The sequence below is a fragment of the Zosterops lateralis genome (assembly GCF_965231275.1).
Source record: "Zosterops lateralis genome assembly, chromosome: Z".
In the NCBI taxonomy this organism is placed as follows: Eukaryota; Metazoa; Chordata; class Aves; order Passeriformes; family Zosteropidae; genus Zosterops; species Zosterops lateralis.
In genome coordinates this window covers 11334344-11353839 of record NC_139800.1, presented here as the reverse complement: position 1 = coordinate 11353839, position 19496 = coordinate 11334344, and the positions used below count along the sequence as shown (strand labels likewise).

At 34.9% G+C, this 19496-nt stretch overlaps 1 protein-coding gene across 1 annotated transcript in view; it reads right to left on the bottom strand.

The window, feature by feature from the left end:
- Window positions 1-16750, bottom strand: part of PDE4D (phosphodiesterase 4D) — a 316303-nt gene extending 299553 nt beyond the window's left edge. Inside the window, exon 1 of the mRNA XM_083883303.1 lies at window positions 16336-16750. Within this exon, the coding sequence (XP_083739429.1) occupies window positions 16336-16604 (269 nt within the window). The 5' untranslated portion in view covers window positions 16605-16750. The remainder of the gene's footprint in view (window positions 1-16335) is intronic.
- Window positions 16751-19496: the final 2746 nt, after the last annotated feature.

The window sequence follows — 19496 nt, the reverse complement described above, 5'->3', positions numbered from 1 at the left end:
ATTAATTACTTTTAGAATAGGAATCTTTTATTTTACCTTCTTCTCTAGTTTCTGTTTTGTTCAGAGCTGTATAAAAAGAATGATTTCTTTAAACAAATTCAGTGAATGTTCTTCAAAATTCAGAGATCTCACAGGCCTACAGGTGCAAAAGGAGCACATGTGAAGGTCTCTGGAAGGTTATAACCCTTACAAGAGGCATCAGAATGCAAAGAAATTATTCATTTTGCCATAGGGCTTTTAACCCCTTATCTACAGAATGAATCACCACCAATGTGATAGACATTTCATGGAAAGCAACATCATGATAAAAACTTTGGTTTGATTATCACAGTTGTGAGTATGGAAATACATACAAACAAGAAGCAGAATGTAAAATTAAAATTAATTAAAGCCCCAGACAATATAAAAAGCAATTTGGACTTTAAACTTCCATATTTTGATTCTTCAGTGTTCAATTTGTATGTCTATTTTCTGAATGTAATTTTTTTTGTATTCAGATCTTTAGTTTAGCAGAGAAAATAGAACCCTGTCCCTTTAAAATTAAAAACTTAAAAATAAAATGTTTTAGATTTCAACAAGCTCCCATAGCCTTTCTAGTTAAATTACTAATAGGTAACCATTATAAGAAATATGCCAAGATTAGCCAAGACTTTTCGGGAAAAAATTCATCTTTTTTTAATCCCAAATAGTTTAGATTACTTTCAAGTAAAAGAAATTATATTGAAAATGAAGTTGTAATTTCTGCAGTTTTGCATGTTCACTCATCTGCAATATATTGATACATTTCTAACGTACTTAGATATTATGTGGCTCCGGCATCCCAACATTAGAAAATTCATTCATCACTTTGTGAATCTCTCTTAATATAAGTATGGAAGGCAGCTACAATACAGCCAAGCCTACAGGAAAGTAATGAAAAAGACAACTTTTTTTTTTTTCTTTTTTTTTTTTTTTTTTTTCTTTTTTTTTTTTTTTTTTTCAATTTAAAAATTAACTAGAAACTAAACCTGCACTCAGAAAACGCCTACAGGAAAGATTATAAATATTTTAAGATGGGCTCTTAAGTGCTAAAAATGCTAAAATATTTGTCCAAGCAGCCATAATCAACACACATGACAAACATGCTCTTTAAGGCGATGACAACGATCTTTTCCATCAGATCAGTAATACTTTGAGTGAGCAGAACAAATGTATTTTTCAAATAAAGAAAGATGAAAAAGGCCCTCAAGCTGAGGGGTTACCCCTGAGTTTTTGAAGACATTGGAAACCGTAAGTAAAAAGGGAACATACACACTGTATTTAAGAAGGAGCCACTATTTTGTAAACCCATGTTTGACATTTTCTCCACCACGAATGACGTCTGTGCCTTTATCAAAGCAGGTAAACTTCTGCATTTATTGCTCTTCCTGTAAATCAGACACAACTGAGCTTTGGACTGCATTGCCAAGGCTAGTGTGGCACATATGAACTGCAAAGTCTGATGACAACCAAGATAAATGTGTTCCAATGTATTTGTCATGCTCAACTACATTAATGTTCCAGATTTTTGCTACAGGTCAGTGGGTTCTCTAACAATTATATGTCAAAACCCCCTAAAGCTTGTATGGCTTTATTTCTGCTATAGTTAAAAAGTTCAAAACTAGTTTTTTAGATTCCTCCAATACCTGGAATGTTGACACTATAAAAATATAAATTAGTATTTCATATTCAAAAGATGCAAATTGAACATTTTCTTAACCTGCAATGATAGCATTTCATACGTCTCAGTATTTTTTCCAATATTTTCCAGAACATTCCTGAGATATATATTACAATGATTTGTGTCAAGTATTTAGAAATTAGGACAATATATTATAAACAACTTTGTTAACTCAAAAGTATAACAACTGATGGCACCACTAGGTTTAAAATCCCAGGATATTTTGACTCAGTCTCACAACATAATTAATAATTAATAATTAGGTGTTATGACTTAACACTCTATTCAAATAAATTAATGGAGCAGAAGTAGGTTTTACAGAAATGCTTCCTAATACTCAGCCAAAGATTTTACCCTGAAAAATGAGCTATAAGTTACCAGCATAAGCAATATTGCAATAGTCTTTTTATAGAAAAGCTGGAATTTTTTCTTGTAGTTACAAACAGCAAATTATTATCCAGAATTTTTTATAATGTATTTTTATTTTTTAAACAATTTAAATTAATTTTGAGCCATATCACATTTTAGTTTCAGCATGATACTGATTATTTTTATTAGTCATTGCATGAAAATGCAATGATATTCAAATATCATATTTTAGGGGCAACAGAACTCCTGAAAAGGTAAAATAACTCCAAATTAATGCCAAAATGCATCATGTTACCAGCAATCATGTAACTATGACATTATGAGTATGAAAGCAATTAAGATTTCCAGAGAACTACTGATAAGTTAGTACTTATAGCATACAGAACAGGGCCTTGCTACAGAGAGAATCATTATTTCTTAGTCATTCGACTGGATTATAATAGGCAAATAACAATTGTGTTTAACAACTTCACAGGAATTAAAATAGTCTGAAATGAGATGGTCATTGATACTACTGTACGTGGCCTGCATTGCAACCTATTTGTCAACATACTGAGGCATTATTAGTCTTGTAGAAGTCAAAAGTGAGTCAGACAATTTTACTGGCCTTCAATCAAATTACTTTCATATACACCCAAGCATTACAATTCTTGTTTTTCTCCAGCCTTCCTATGCCTCAAATCTTAATGTTGCTGACAAGACTCTACTGCTAGGTGTTTTGAGTTTTGTGTCATACTCTCACCCAGGCTAATTCATCTGTATTTAAATGCCCCAAAACCAGCTTCCTTTATACCTCCAACTGTTCATCTTGAATTCCATACCTAAGACTACTCATGAAGCCTCTATTGTACCATCTGCAAAATATAATATTTTTAAGCAGACTACTTTGCAAAAGTCACACTTAAAAAGTAAGTTTCTCTATATGTTATTATATAATTAGGTATGCAAAAGTATGTTACCTTTGCAGAATCTATATAAAGAGCTAAGCCTACTCCAAGGCTTAAGCATCCCTTAGAGGATTAGATTACATTTCATGTAACTATTTTGTTTTACAAATGAAGACTGCATCCGTCAGTAACTACATCATCTTTCTATTGAAAAGCTTCTTTCACATTATAGACACTAAATTCTGGAAAAGCCATATTCTTTTCTGATGTAGGCTTTCTGAACTTTCCAATCAAGTTTTCGAAACTTCAACTATTGCATAAGCTATTATACTGCCTCTATAATATTAGGTGATTTCCATTTCAAAGTCATTTTTTTTGTCTTCTTTATAACTCCTTCTGTGACAACTAAAGCATACAGTCCTGTTAAAGAAAGGGTGTGGATGGAAACAGCAGCTACTGAACAGCTTAAGTTCATAGCACAAGATTTTATGCAGAAAATATTACCAAGAAACTTTCACAGGCCAAAGTCACTTCATGTTTTTACCTGCCCTTGCCATTTTAACAATGATGTTTTATTGTGTGCATTCAAATAATTGATAACATTTTTATATGGCTTTTAAATATTAATAAATTTCTTCTGTTTGTTTTTGATTGGTGATGATCTTTGCACTTTGAATACGCAAGCGGCAGCTTGTAGCAAAGACACAACATGCACTTTTTTTTATTTTGTAAGGCATGTCTAGAGTAGCTTTTTATTTAAATGTAGCACGTAGTATGAAGAACTATATAGATGAGACTATATGGAGAATGAAAGACAGAGGTTTCCTTCTTTGGAGTCAGCTGTGATTTTACTTTTACTCCTCCCACCTCATGTGAAAAAAGGTCTCACACCAGAAATGGAGCTGTTCCTGCCCAATATATCCACAAGATTTGCAACAGATGCTCCACAGCCTGAAGAGGTTTTGGAAACCCCTTCTGATCCTATGTATCCAGAATCTAGCTTAACTCACAAATTATTAATTAATTATTAAATAGTCACATCTCTTAACAATTCATTGGACATTGAACTATTTTTGTTTCACAGTTTGAAACAGAATTTATTTTTAAAAATTACTTTTATTGATCTACTCACAAAAATTCATAAGGCATGTACTTTAAAATCATCAGCACAGAGTCCAACTTCTACTTTGTAATATAATCTCTGAAAGAAGCAGACTGTTGTCTTCTGGAAAGCCTTATAATTTAAAAAACCCACAACTGTTATGTGAAGAGCAGGACAATGTGATGGCTGATCATTTGAACTAAGGAGAAAAAGGGAGTTACAACAACTTGTCAAAAAACAATCTTGACAAAGATTCTGTAGAGAAGATTTATAACTGTCAAGACACAATTTCAATTTTTTGTGCTATATATTTTTCAAATAAAAATACTGACAATATGTATTCTTAGGTCATTCAGGGTCATTGGTTTACAAGCCAGATTAAAAGATTCTCACACTAGTCATAAAAAATTTTAACAGTTGTCTGAACAAAATCAAGTTAAAATATAATATTTTATTAATTACCAAATATATAACTTTTTTTTTTCTCACAGAAGAGCTTCCACATCATGAAATATTGGATATCGTGCTTTTTAAAGCATGCTTGATATGATGCTGACATTCTTAGTTGGAATAACAGGTATCAGAACACTAGTATGAGAAGACAGCTGTGCATATAATAGTGGTCCAAGAGAAGACTGCTAGACTGGAGCAAAACCCCACAAAAGAAGTCAAAAATATATATTGATAATGTAAATTTGAAAATTAGAGAATAATTGGCAGGTATGGCCACTGAGTATACAGTGAATTTACTACAAGAAAAGATATTGAAACAAGGCATTCCTTACTCATTGATTTCTTGGAGGTCAGGTGGATGGGAAATTCTGAAGTGTTTCATATTAAATATTTCAGTTACAATAAGTTGGTATTTTACAATATTTTATTAGAAAATTCCTCACAAGCTCTATCTGAAATCTGTCTTTTTCTGTTGAAATTACTTTTTTCACACTAAGACATTCAGTCCAATCTTAAACTAACATAGTTCAGTGTTAGTTTTACTTTTCAAATTGCTTACAGTGGTCATATGATGGGATTTAATTTTTCTCACAGTCCACTCTCCTCACCACAACATGTATTGTTTCTCCTGGCAAGTTATTGTTGATGAAAGGCCAAAAGTTTGAAATTGTCACAGGCGTTATGCTGTGTAGTGGCACCAGATAACACCACCAGATAATTGTGTGGCCCTGGCTGCAGCAGCTCCTTCTCTTATACATCTGTATGTACATCATCTACACCTACACCTACATCATCTACATCTATCTCTACACCATCTACACCTACATCTACATCTACCTCTACATCATCTACACCTACATCATTGACATCTACATCTACATCATCGACATCTACATCATCTACGTGTACACCTACATCATCTACCTCATCTATATCTACATCATCTACATCTACATCATCTACATCTACCTCATCTACATCATCTATATCTGCATCCTCTACATCATCTACATCATCTACATCTACGTCATTGACATCTACATCATCTACATCATCGACATCTGCATCATCTACATCATCGACATCTGCATCATCTACATCATTTACATCTACCTCATCGACATTTATGCCATCTACATCTTCTACATCTGCATCTACATCTAGATGCACCTTGCACAGCCACTGCAGACAAACACAGTCAATGCTGTGGCAGTGTGCTCCCTCCAGCCCCAGATGAAGCCACAGTCACCAGTGGGGGCTGTGATGGCTGCACCCAGCTTACCCTGGACTTTGGGGCATGGATGGATCCTGGCAGCCAAGGCTGTCTGGACCAGTGACCTCACACCTTGCTGTTGAGGAACTGTGACTGTGAGCTATGAGTGGGCAGCCCAGGGCCTGGGGGCTGTCCTGCACACCAGGATCTCCTCCTGAGCAGGAATGTCTGTCCAGGTTACACCCAAGGGTGAGGGATTCCTTGCAGCAGCTCATTCTCAGTAAGTGATTAACTGTGTGCTAAACCTTGACAGCTCAGCTGAGTGACACAAAGGATTGATTGTGTACATGTAATCTTTCAGACATAACCACTGTCCAAGTCGGCACTGCTGGATTGGATCCAGCCCCACCTAAACTCTGAGAAGTTTAAAAAGCAAGAGGGCCCTGTCTGAAACTCATGGCTCAGTGCATGGGCCTCCCTGACAGCTTTGTCTTACTCTGCCCTCTATGCTGCAAATAGTCCAGTGCACCTTGCCGTCAAATCTTCTTAAAACTCAGTTACAGCTACTGCTGAAATTTGTCATATCAACAAAACATACTGTCACTTGTTTCTTACAAATGAAGTTCATGATGCCATCCTTAACATACTCACAGGAGAACCACGTGGAAGGATACAGACAGCAACTATTAGCCACAAATTGTGAGAAATATTTCAGTACATGATGATTCTTAAAATGGTCATCTTGTAGCTGGCATAGTTGACTTAGCTCTCTCAGACATATATTGCATTCCTTGGAAATGAATGAAACATACTGTTCCTTAGAAGTTTTAAATATTTCTTCTGTGGTAAATAATTTTTTATGTGGGGAATATAGTTCATTGTACAATAATTTCTTAGGCATTTTAATGAATATTTTTAGTGATCTTACTGGATTTCCACATTTAATTATGTGGTCTATTCTATTCCCCGTGACAGTATGCTTTTACACAAGTCTTTTTTTTTGGATTCTGTAATGTACCACATGCTATGATTGTAATTAACACCTTTGGAGAATTTAATCTCTATCATGCAAATGTGTATAATAATGAGGAGGGCCAAGAGGCAAATATTTTAAAATAATTTATATTTTATTGCTTATGACTGTGTTTATGAACATGAAGCAGATTTTAAAGGTTTTTACAGTTTTGTATTAAGACTGGAAATACAATAGCTAACTTGTCTGATTCACCATTCAGTGAACCACCCTATCCCCCCCAAAAAATAAAAATGCTATCTCTGATTGTATCTCCTGTGTAACACAAAATTATATTTATAGTAAGGGTCAAATAAAGCAATTATTTGCATATACCTGGAGGACTCTTACAACATTAAAATGCACAACAGAAATGCATACTTATTTAATAAAGATTTTTTTTTCAGATGAAGATAAAAAATGACAAAATTTATTTTGAATAAAAGCTATTAGCTGCTTTATTCTATTTTAGGGTGGGAAAATTAATATATAGATAGATGTTCTTAAAACACTTCGTAGAGATTCATTATCTAGCACATTCTTGCTTATTCTGGAGTTTGTCAGGTTCATCAGATGCAAATTTATGACAGAAGACCAGTAAAGCACAAACCACAAAAAACCCACACATATTATACAAAGACCATAGTTCACATGTTTAATCATTTTATTCGCAATTATTTAGTTGGGTTTTTTAATTAGCCAAAAAGCTATCAAGAGATTATCCTGGAGGTAAATTAGTGCATTAAGGAACACTATGAAAGTTCCTGGACATTCCAGTTAAAGTTAGTCTGGCCTTTAATATATTTAATTATGTCATTCATTTTTATATGTTATGACACTCAAAAGTATTCCAACTTTATTTGAACAATAAAAGTCTGTTACTAGTAGCCTACAATAACTTTACTCCACTATCAGGAATGCACACCTGTTAAGCACTTGTTACAGTGAGATTCTAACTGATAAGTTCTACATTATAAGAATATTTAACGAGTGTTGATAAATTTGGTACACTGAAGAATACCAAATAAGAAAAAAACAAGTTACAATTAAAACACTACAACATGACCATGAGTTTTTCTTTATTAAAAATGAAAATAAATGAAACAGAGTATATATATCCTTCTTGACTTACATTTCACCCTGTGCATGTAAATTTTACTTTTTTCTTATTAATTCTGTATGTCTCTTTTTTTAAACAACTGAATGCAAAGGTTTAGTGAAACTAAACCACTGAAAATAACAGATAGGAGATTACTGAGCATTTACTAGGAGGGGAATATACAACCACCAGAAGAAAAGTTTTCTGCTAATATGAAGTGTTAGCCACATACTGTCATGTCCTGTTTGATGACGGAGAAAGAAGATAAGAGAGCTTGCTGTATTTTGAGGATTTACAAGATGAAAAGTCAACATACCACAGATTTACTAGGTTTACTATATAACACAATATAGTATAATACAATATGTAGTATAGTAGAAAATACTACACAGGATAGCAATAGAAGTTTTACAAGATTATTCCCTAAAACTCTGCAGTGAGAACAGATGACAATATTACCAAGTTCCTCTAGTGACCAAGATCAAACATTAGGAGTGTATGAATGAAAGGACAGGTCTTGCAGCAACCCACCACAACTGAGGGACCACTGCATGTACAGCAGTGTAAGGAACTAAGGAACTTGATCCAGACAGATAACAGTTCCAAGCCTGCACATTTCCCCCAGATCAAGACAGAAATCAGCCTTCTGAAAATGTTTCACTGCTTTTCTGAGTAAAGTAGAAGTCTGATAGTAGTTTGCCCAATGACAGAGTAAAACTTGCTGGTTCCATTTAACAGTTGCTCCTTTAAGGACTGGTAGCTTGACAAACAGAGATAATAAGACCCTTCTCCCAATCCTCTTTCTCACTTAAATGGTAATTTATCCATTGTTGGGATAAACTCTTGCGAATTTTAAGTTCATTGCTCTCCTGGATGACCAGTGGAAAAAATTACATGCAGTACCAAATGAAAACAGAAGAATAAAACAGCAAAAGGTCATGAGATACATAAGAAATGTCACAAAATGAAAAAAAAAATTGAGTAATACCTACAAATCCCAAAGAAGATGAAGCTTTCCAAAAATGTATGAAAGAAAAAGCTAGCTCATTGTTAGACTGTGCAAAAATATCGTAATACCTATTCCCATGACAAACACATCTAGAGAATATAAATTAATACAAGGAAACAAAAAGGGAAATAAACTTCTGACTGTTTTATAACACACTGGAAACTTTAAGGTTATGTGTATGTAACTTATGAACTCTTTAAGCCCAATGTACAGAGGACTCGATACTCCAGATGGAGGGAATAGCTAACCCTGCAATACAAATTTGAGCTGTCATAAAATTTTGAAAATGTTTCAGACTGCAGAACAAACAGGCAGGATCCCATGGGATGCGTCAAAAACAAATGAACTTTTAGGAAACCACAAATAAAATAGTAATTTACTCATGTAAAGTGAAAAAGAAAATAGCAAGTTTGCAAAATGCACTCAAGAGTAATGCAATAAGGAGCAATGTGGAAGACTCCTTGAGTCTAACAGGCCTGTGTTACACAGTAAGCTAATTTGTAGCAAAACCTACTCTTACATCATAACAGTACAGTATTTAAAACCTTTTCAGTCATGTATAATTGCTTGTGATATAATTAGAGAAAGACATAAGAATTCTGGGGTGCAATAGCACTTTAGCAAAGCAGTTTTTGGTTTTGAGATAGGCATCAAACAAAAGTAGAACTCCAAGAACTCTGTTTCACCTCTGCTATTTTTTTTAGAATTTCTCCCAAATTCTGTCTAACACAGGACATGCCATTAAAGACCATAGGTCAGAAAATAGCATGGTCCAAGCATAGTACATCAGTAACTAAAATTTACGAAGAAATTCCAATTTTACAAGGCAAGCAGGTCACAAGCAAGGAAAAAAGGCTCAATCAAAATGGTTGAGATATATTTTATTTTGAAAGAAAAGGAGAGATGCAACAGGTATTTTTATAAATAACAATTCCCGTACTACAAAAATCTAGTGAACCAAATCTATCATTTTTTCTCTTTTGCTCTGCTCTTCATTGCTCAGTATTTGTCCCCGTACAATAAAAACTTAGAATTTAGTCTTTGATTGCTCCCTTTCTGATCTTTCTGAAGTGGGTTTCAATTTCCTTACCCAGCACTACGAGCTCCCTTTAACACAACCCTTATTTGAGAAAATGCTTCTCTGCCATTTCTTTCTTTATGGAAAGATTAACTTTTTCCTGATCTGTCTTTCCTGAGGTCTGAGCTGTGGAGAAGCAGTATTATTTCTCTGTGGTAAACAAATTTGTCAGTAGCTAATACCACTGCTCATCATGCTTAGCTTACCACAAGCCACTCTATAAAATATCAGAGAGTATCATGTTGTCAAAGCTTGTTCTTTTTCTCTGCCCCACTAACCTATGCATCCATGTAAGCATGCACCTCCTTATGCAAAAGAATTTCAAGAAAAGTGGATATGGGGATCGAGTTACCTTATAAAAGATGGTATGTCTCTGTGAAAATGTTGGGAATTAAATTATTTCCTGGGTAAGATGTATGCATCTTTTATGATGTTATATCTTATGATGTTATGCATCTGTTATATCTTTACGTTTTATGTAAAGTGGTTCACATATTTTTCTAGAAAAGGAGTGTGATAACTCAATCTAAATAGTCTGAAAAACTTCAGAATAGAGTCCATTCTAATATGCTAGGTGTCACCTTGACTAAAACTTTATGCAATAGTAGTGATCTGATTTAGAAAGTATGAATAAAGAAAAACAAGGACGTAGAAGAAGAAACTGATATATTTTGAATTGAAAAAGAAAAAGTAAGGCATATATGCATTTTGTCATCATAGAATTATAGAATATGCTGAGTTGGAAGAGACCCAGCAGGAACATTGAGTCCAATTCCGGACCTTATGCAGGACTCCCCAAGAGTCACACCATGTGCCTGAGAGTGTTACCCAAAAGGGAGTTTAACTCTCTCAGGCTGGCTGCTGTGACCACTGCACTGGGGAGACTGTTCCAGTGCCCAACCACACTCAGAGTGAAAAATGCTTTCCTGATATCCAACCTATACATCCCCTGACTCAGCTTCATGTCATTTCCTTGAGTTCTGTAACTGGTCACAAGAGTGAAGAGATCAGTGCCTGCCCCTCCATTTTCCCTCACAAGGAAGTTGTAAATTGCAATGAGGTCTTCCCTTAGTCTTATCCAGACCAAACAAATAAGTGACCTGAGCCACTCTTCACATGACTTCCCCTCCAGACCCTTCATCATCCTTCTGGCCTTCCTCTGGATGCTTTCTAATAGCTCATTGTCTTTTTTTTTTTTTTCTATTCTGGCACCCAGAACTGCACTGGAGGTGAGGCTGCCCCAGCCCAGAGCAGAGGGAACAATCCCCTCCCTTGCCCGGCTGGCCGTGCTGTCCCTGATGTCCCCAGGACATACTTGGCCCTCCTGGCTGCCAGGGCACTGCTGGCTCATGTTCAACTTGCCATGGCCCAGGAGCCCAGGGCCCTTTCCCTGGCACTGCTCTGCAGCCTCTCATTGCCCAGTCTACTCACAGCCAGCATGGCCCTGTCTCAGCTGCAGAACCCAGCACTTGCCCTTGTTAAACTACATCTTATTTGATGCAACTCATTAACTTGATGGCAAACATCATCTTACTCAAGCAATCTCCTCTCCTCAAATTCTATATAAAGCCTCAGCTCCATACTGAGCAACCCCAACTCTCCAAGCCTTTCCTCATAGAAATGTCCCATCCTTTTGATCACTTTTTTTGCCCCTTCTCTGGACCTGATTCAACAGCTCCACGCAGTTCCTCTGCTGGTGATCCCAGAACTGTATGCAGTACTCCAGGCGGTGTCTCACTGGCATGGAGTAAAGGGATAGAACCTCCTACAATCTGATAACCAGGTTGCTTTGGATGCAGCCTAGTTAGTATACATTTGGTTTTGTGAACTAATTATTCACCTACTATCTTGTCTAGTTGTCTGCTTTGATGTTTCTTCCTTTTGAAATTATTTCCATATGCCAAAATGTAATTATTTTAGTCCCTGAAAAGCACTGAGTAGTGAAGGAGAGGAAAACATAGGTATTAAAAATCCTTTAGGAAAACTTATACTGAAAGTTGGAAAGACCCATACTGATAAAAAGTATATTGATTTAATGTGGTACAGTTTCATTCTGGTTTCACAGTTGAAACATACTGAGCCAGGCTTTGTAGAACCACATCAAATTAAATATGTTCCTCTTTTGCAATCTACCTATAGCTAACACTAGAGGTTTTGTTGTCTTTTGTAATTAGCAGTAAAAGTGCATGAAAAGATATTGTGCAATAAAAATAAAGACAAACCTTGTTTTATGGGTATGCTTATGACAGTTACATTCCTGAAACTTAAAATGGCACACCTTGCCCATATCTATCTAAACTATTTCTAAGGCATCTATCATTTTCATATCTGAATGCCAGAGTCAATGTAAAATATTTACTATGGGTGGGGACAAAGACTGGCTAAATTCAGATGTAGGTACTCCATTTAACTGAGCACATACTTGTATTTTTTCTGTCTTAAATTGTATTAAATGCTTAGGTTTGGGGGTATATATTAAAAAAAAAAAATCTAAATAGCACAAAGCCCTAAACATCAGGAAGTACTAAATGAACTCCACAAGAGCATGAGAGGGAACACTCACACTGGACTTGTGAATAACAAATCCACTTTATATGACTTAGAAAAGAGGTATAGATGACTAGTTGCTGTCTCTAAACACACACACAAATAAATCATAAAAGCAGCAAATACACTGTCCAAAGTTATACACAACACAGAAAAAACCAACTGGTTCATTATTTTGTATTCACTGAGAAGTAACAAGGAAGCAAACAAAAGTAAAAAAAAAACCAAGCACATGTGTTCCATGACTTCATCCTTTCAATTAAACAGATATAATTTAGTTGTTATGTTCCACTGACCTTACTATCCTCCTCCAAATATTTATGTTTCTTGCTTTTCCTCCCTTTACAGAAAGGAATTTTTCATAGAAAATTAAGGAAAGCTGACTTTCCACATGAGTTAACTAAGAGTGTATCATTTAGAAGTATCTAAACATCCTTCCCCAGATCTTTGGACAGTGTGTGTGTGAGAGATCACACACACACACACTGGATGTCCACACAGATGGGAATGGACAGTCTCCTTCCCTGATCTGAAAGTCCCCCTCCTCACAAATCACAGCATGTGTGATTCTACCCCCCAGATCTGTCCTGCCAAAAGGCACTGTGGTAATCAGCACATTTAAAAAGCCTCATGAAGAGCAAACCAAGACAATCCAGAAGCTGATTTTGTCAAGCACATACCAGAGGACTTAATTTATCTTGTCCATTTCCAGCTGTAACATGTGCTGCAGTGTCACTATATTGGTGAGATCATAAAGCATTATGAATGTTTTACAGTAATACAATATAAGACAGATTTGTGAGGAAATAGAATTTGGGTTTGGGTAGATTGAGTTTTTTGAAATCCTGGCCACAAAACTTTCAAATACTTGTAGTTGCTATGTGGGTTTGTTTTTTTTTTTTTTTCCTACAGACTGTAGACTGATATTGTTTACAGACCAAGAGGAATCCAGGCTAAAAGTTCAAGATAACTAGTTTGAATTTAAATTTTAGACATAACTAACATTCTCTGAAACTGGAAGATATTCAGAAATTTTTCCAACAAAAATGAAGGCCTTATGCACTTCTGCCACTCAAACCCTTCTATTTCAACTCTAAAGGCCATATTTTTTTCCTCTCTAAAATCTTAAAAGTAGCAATTTATCCTTCAAGTCCTTGAATGAATTCAGGGGTACAGCTAGAGAAGAATAAAAGGAAATACAGAAGGACTTGTAAAATGACTAGAAGTGATAACCCAATTATTACTGTGAAAAGATAAGGGTCACATGATTAAGAAAATGCATTTTGGTGTCAAAAGTTCTATAACCCAAGCCATTACAGAGGGCAAGCTATAGACTTTATGATAAAAAGCGGGAGAAATGGGTTGCCAGAACGATTCATGAAACTCCCACTCACTTCTTGACTGTGTGTGAATGCTGTTTCAGAACCTTGAAATCAGGGAGCTAGGCACAATCTAAATCAGGGGGGTTTGGCATTCTGGATCTGTGGTGGCTGTTTGCATCACTGCAACACACAGCAGTATCTTAGTGTCATTTATTTCTTATGCTACCTATATATATATAACTATACATAACTCTCTAATTACCAGAAAAAAAGAAGAAAAATTTTAAAATATATATATTAGTGACATTTTGCAAAGTCAGAATGGTTTATCAGCTTACTGGTGGTTTGAATAAGGTCATGTTATTAAAACTTTTAATACCTGTATGAACAGTGGACTAATCAAAAAAGATTTACACATGAATTCAACAACTTTTCTTAAATTAAAAAACTGATTACATCAGAAACACAAGAAAAATAAAGCAGAGATGGTCATTGCTTTAGTGGGCCTAACTAAACCCAGAAAGGATCTTTATAGCATAACATTTTGAATTAAGGTTACTCCATTTTCAAATGCACTGTTTTCCTACAAACTGTCTAAAATGGATTATATGCATATGGAATTAAAACCACTCGAGTGTCTATGTAGCCAAAGTGTACAGAAACCACGGGTCTATCACATAGCGTCTCAGTTTTCTCACTAGAAAGTCAGGACAGAAAAAAAGTGAGGACATATCAGTAACTACAGACTTGATGGTCTTTGGCAACAAATAAATTTTGTAAGCCCTTCCTATGCTGGTAGTCTGATCATGTATGTTATTGCTTTGTCATTTCAGAAATACTATCCTTTGCAGATTCTCAGGTAATTAATTGTAACTTGCTGCTTGATTTTGTACTTCTCTACTTGCTGGAAAAAAAAATCATCACTCTGATCAGCCCATCTCATAAATCATAACAATGAAGTATTGATTTCAGCCCATTTAGTTTTTAACATATTTGGGAAAACCTCAAGTGTTTTCTACACTCATCATGGTGAAAAGGGTATTTTACACAAACTTCTGTAGCTCACTAGAGAGAGTGCATTTAAACAAAATTTCACTTTTTAATATTATGCAAGCCTGTGTCATTTTATGTTGCCAAAACACGTTTGTTAACTTCATATCTGTCCCCTTTCTTTGTCTGTCATGTTGGACTGCCTACACATGCATAATCACACATGATAATTTCCCTCTATAAACTTTCAGATTTTTTTATCATCTTACATTGTAAGACAGATCTGCATGAATTACCTTTTTAACCTGCACATTCTTATGTATAGAACGTTTTATAAATCATTTAACCCAGAACAGCAGTTGGGATTTATGCCTAATTTTTAAAGAAATATGAAATATCCTGATTTCATTCAATTTTCTATTTTACACATGCAATATCTGAATAGGTACATCTGTTTCAAAAAATTATTCTGAAATTATAAAGGCACATGCTTTTTCTTATGCTTTTCTGGTGTAAAATATTATTTTATACAAGTACTTTAACTATATAAATACAAACATAGTGAAGATTTAAGCACACTAGTATACGATGTGCAATGCACATACCAATCACATAGCTATAGTGAAGATCTAATTTCAGATAAATTAAGATAAACTTCAACAGCATATTCATTTGCTGCTTAGAATGCATGACTTATTTTCTTTGAACATATTTCATTTCCCTCCTTTCTTTAAATTACATTTTTGTTAGAGGAATAAAGGGAGAGGGGAGGGAAGAACAAGTAAAAAACCCAAACATCTCAGGATCACCAAAGTAAACACGAATGTGGTTTTGAGTTACAGTAATCCATATAAAACATCTTTTGAAGGAATAATTTTAAAACTAATGAAACAATAGTGCTCTTTTACATGAGATAGACAAAAAAAAAATGAATGTCTTTTTTAGATTTGACCACAAACACATCTAAGAAGTGATCAAGTCACCAAAGAAATACTACTAGTGAATCATTTACCAAGGGCTTTCCTTACTATCTTTCCTGTTTATTCTAGCAACTGTTTTACTAAAAATCACTATTTCACCTGAAATATCTATTCCTATCATTCTTCTTTATCATGCCCTTCTTAATTTGAGCACTGTTAAAAGAGAAATAAACTTAGGTTATTCTAAGAGGCTGAGGGATCCAAAAGTGTCAATAAAAAAATAAAATATTTCCAACAGACACATTAAAGAAAAGAATTGCCAAGTCACTCAAGCCAGAGCAGCACAGAATGAAAGTACTTCTTTTATTTTGGAAGGAGAGGAAAGAATGGAGCTATTACCCAAGAAATCAGAGGAAATTTGGCAGCCTTTGTACAAGGAAATATATATTTTCCTCCTTCATATGAATTACTATTTCAAACTTACAGACTGAAATTAGGTTTAGTGACAAATTGGAACTGTCTCTTTCAACCAGAGAGATTAATGCAGAGATCAAACCAAGAAACAGAGACAGAAACATCAAAGAGATAAACAGTCCATGAAAAAAATTAATCTAATATTTTATCTCAGTGCTTACCAGGTATGTGCCACAGTGAAACGACGCTGTTTTGGTATGTTGCTATTTAAAAACATCCTTCTCAAGAGCCTTGGAGAGTTTCGAGGAGAAATAACTGGACACAGCCGGGGAGAAGCAGGTGAAGATTTTCGAGTTGTCCTGGACTTTTCATGTTGCAACAGGTTTTCCCTCAGGGTCTTCACAAGATCTTCATTTAGGCATGGATGTTGACTGTGTGTATTATCCACTTCAGGAACAGGCAAATTGTCCGGACTTGTCTGCTGAGCCATGTTTCTCAAGTAACTTTGCTATTAAGGTCTAATACAATCAAATGTTGGCTTAGCTGCTTAAAATATTTCCGTTCTAAATCAGTTCCCAAGAACTGTTCAGAGACCTTGCACCAGTTCAGCCTATTCTGTTTTCAACATGGTGTTGCCTGCCCTTAACGTCTGTCTATAGATAATGATCTACAAAGGAAAAAGCAAGCTAACTCCTCCACAGAAACCGATTAAACATTACCACTCCTTTCACAGCCCTGCTGCCAAAGATCACTTCTGAGCTATCATAGCAAGTGAGCACAAGAGGAAGAAATTGCTTTAGCACAACCTTTATCAGAGCTGTAAAGCTGCCTGTTAAACTATCATAACTAATGTGCTGCAGCTGCTTGAGTGACTTCTGGTTATGTACATAAAAAGTGCTGGAGGAGGGCTTAAACATCAGATGTGTGCTCCTTTTGTTTGATTACTCTTTTCTTTGCTTATTCCTGAAGCTTCAGGGAGATGGAGAGGAAGGGGGACTGCTGAATAACTCTCCTTTTTTTTCAGGGATCTACCATGTTCGTCTTTCAAAGATCTTCCATGTTCCAGGAAAAATTCACTATTCCAAACTATTACCTCTTAAGCTAGAAAATGCTATAATTGAATAGTGAAAAAGGGCTTAGTTTCTGCTTTCTCCTCCCTGCCCTCGAGTCAGTTTATCACAACGAGTTTTCAAATGAATTTAGGACAGTCATATACTTGCTACCGTATATTTTTCAGAAAAACAAACCTAACATTCAAGAGATGTACATCAAATAAGACTATGACAGCTACTAGCATGTGTTTAATGAGATATTCTTATTTTAGTGTTTTCATCATATTACCACTGCTCGAACTAAGGAAATGCCTTTTTTCTATTCAGGGGTGATGGGGATATAAAGTAAGAAAAGCTATTCAAAGAGAACTTACAGAAGATAAAAAAGCATTTACTTGCATTTATTTGGTGAATGCATACAGCTAATAAATTTCATATCTATTTTCATGTAATTATGCAAATAAGATACTGGTGCAATTTTATGATACAACAACACTTTTGTCATTCAAATCTGAGCTTTATACACCTTTCAGTTTTAATAAAATAAATAACTTCATTTACTATGGAAGACAAAGATCTTATAAATGTTAAACTGTGTTGATAACTCACTAACAGCAGATGAACTCTAATAACAGGAGGCAGGTGAAAATTTGCTTAAAGTTTTGTTTTACAGCAACAGTAACAACAACAGTCTTTTCAGTTATAACCATACTTCCTGTTCATCACACAGGAACAAAGAATCAACATTTTGTGAGCAATTTCTCTGTGAAAGTTTTCTTTTTAAAATCAGAACTCTGGTTTCATATAATTTTCATTGTTGCAATATATTGTTCCTCTAATACTTTGTCTTAGAATGCAGCTATCCTTTGTGAATAAGAATTTCCTTTGAAGCACACACAGTGTCTTGGCTTTCGGTAAGATGAAGGGCATTTACAATTGCATGACCAGGTGTGAAAGGCAAATACTGCTCCCAGTTTTGCAGCAAAATCAGAAATCCTACAAAAGCAGCTTTCTCTCACAATGGAGAGGAATCACCTTTGTACTTAGCACTGAAGCCACAATTCCTGATGAGGATTATAAAGAGAACATCATGATGCTGACAGGAGTAGACCAGAACAGCAGAGGAAAGGTTAGCTTACATTAAGAATGACATTGCTATCAGGTGTCAAGCCCATTATGTAGACAAGTTTTAACTGTAATGCGTCATAGTGAAATTTGATAACAATGTACTTGCAAATTTAACTCAGTATTGAACAGCACTACAGAATGCAGAAATCACTGTGCATTACGTTTTTTGTGCATTTCTCTAAGAGTTTATAAAAAATTTAATCATTATGTAAAAATTAACACTGACCAAATTTTGAATAAAGCCCAGATATTACTAAAACTACAAAAAATATTTTAAGCTGTTTCATTAAGAAATAAAATTAAAACTGGAAATAAAGTGTTATTTTACAGAGAGAAAAATAATTTAATTAAATCATAACTAACACATAACTACCACAATAACTGCTCCCACACTTTCTTGATTGGAAGAGTAGTACACACAGAACTGGTATTCAACAAGTAGACAAAATAAAAACATGATATATTAAAATGTCCATAACTGGGAAGAACAAACATACAACCCTCTTTTATTTTTTCTTATTTATTAAAAAACACTAACAATTGCATAATAATTCTAAGTACTTTGTTTAAATAATGCAGTCTGTACAAGAGTTATTTTCTTTTATGCTATGAAATACTGCCATCTGATGTCTGTTCCAAAGCATAGACTTCAGATAACTGCAGTGGCTTTAGAAAACTAGTCAAACTGACCCATTAGAGATCAACAATCAGTGATGTCATTAAGAGAATTAACATTTATCATAGTGGACCTGGGATCATATTTTAAGGTGTTCCATGTTTTAAAGGTAATTATGGAAGAGGAAAGAATTAGTCCACAGATCAGCAGTTTTATTACCCTTGTCCTTAAACTAAGTCAACAAGGGCCTTTGACACCTCAGATTACAGGTATGGAGTGGGTTTGTTACATTTTCAGAGAGGTAAGCTATCATGTAAATAGAACAGCAGGATAAATCCTTATAACAGAAAAAGTGAACTAAGTCATTATTTGCACAAATGGCTAATGAAAATGCTTTTCCTGACTGTGTTAGTAGGTTAAATTTCTGAACATAGGTGATCCATGTTCTAGAGACCTCATTTTGGAAGAGACCTCATTTTGGACAGGCCTGCCCATCTTCCTCCTCCTTGTCCTCAAATGAAAAAGAAAAGCTATGAAAAGTCTCAAGCATGTCATAAATTGAAATTAAAACCTGTGGACTGATTTT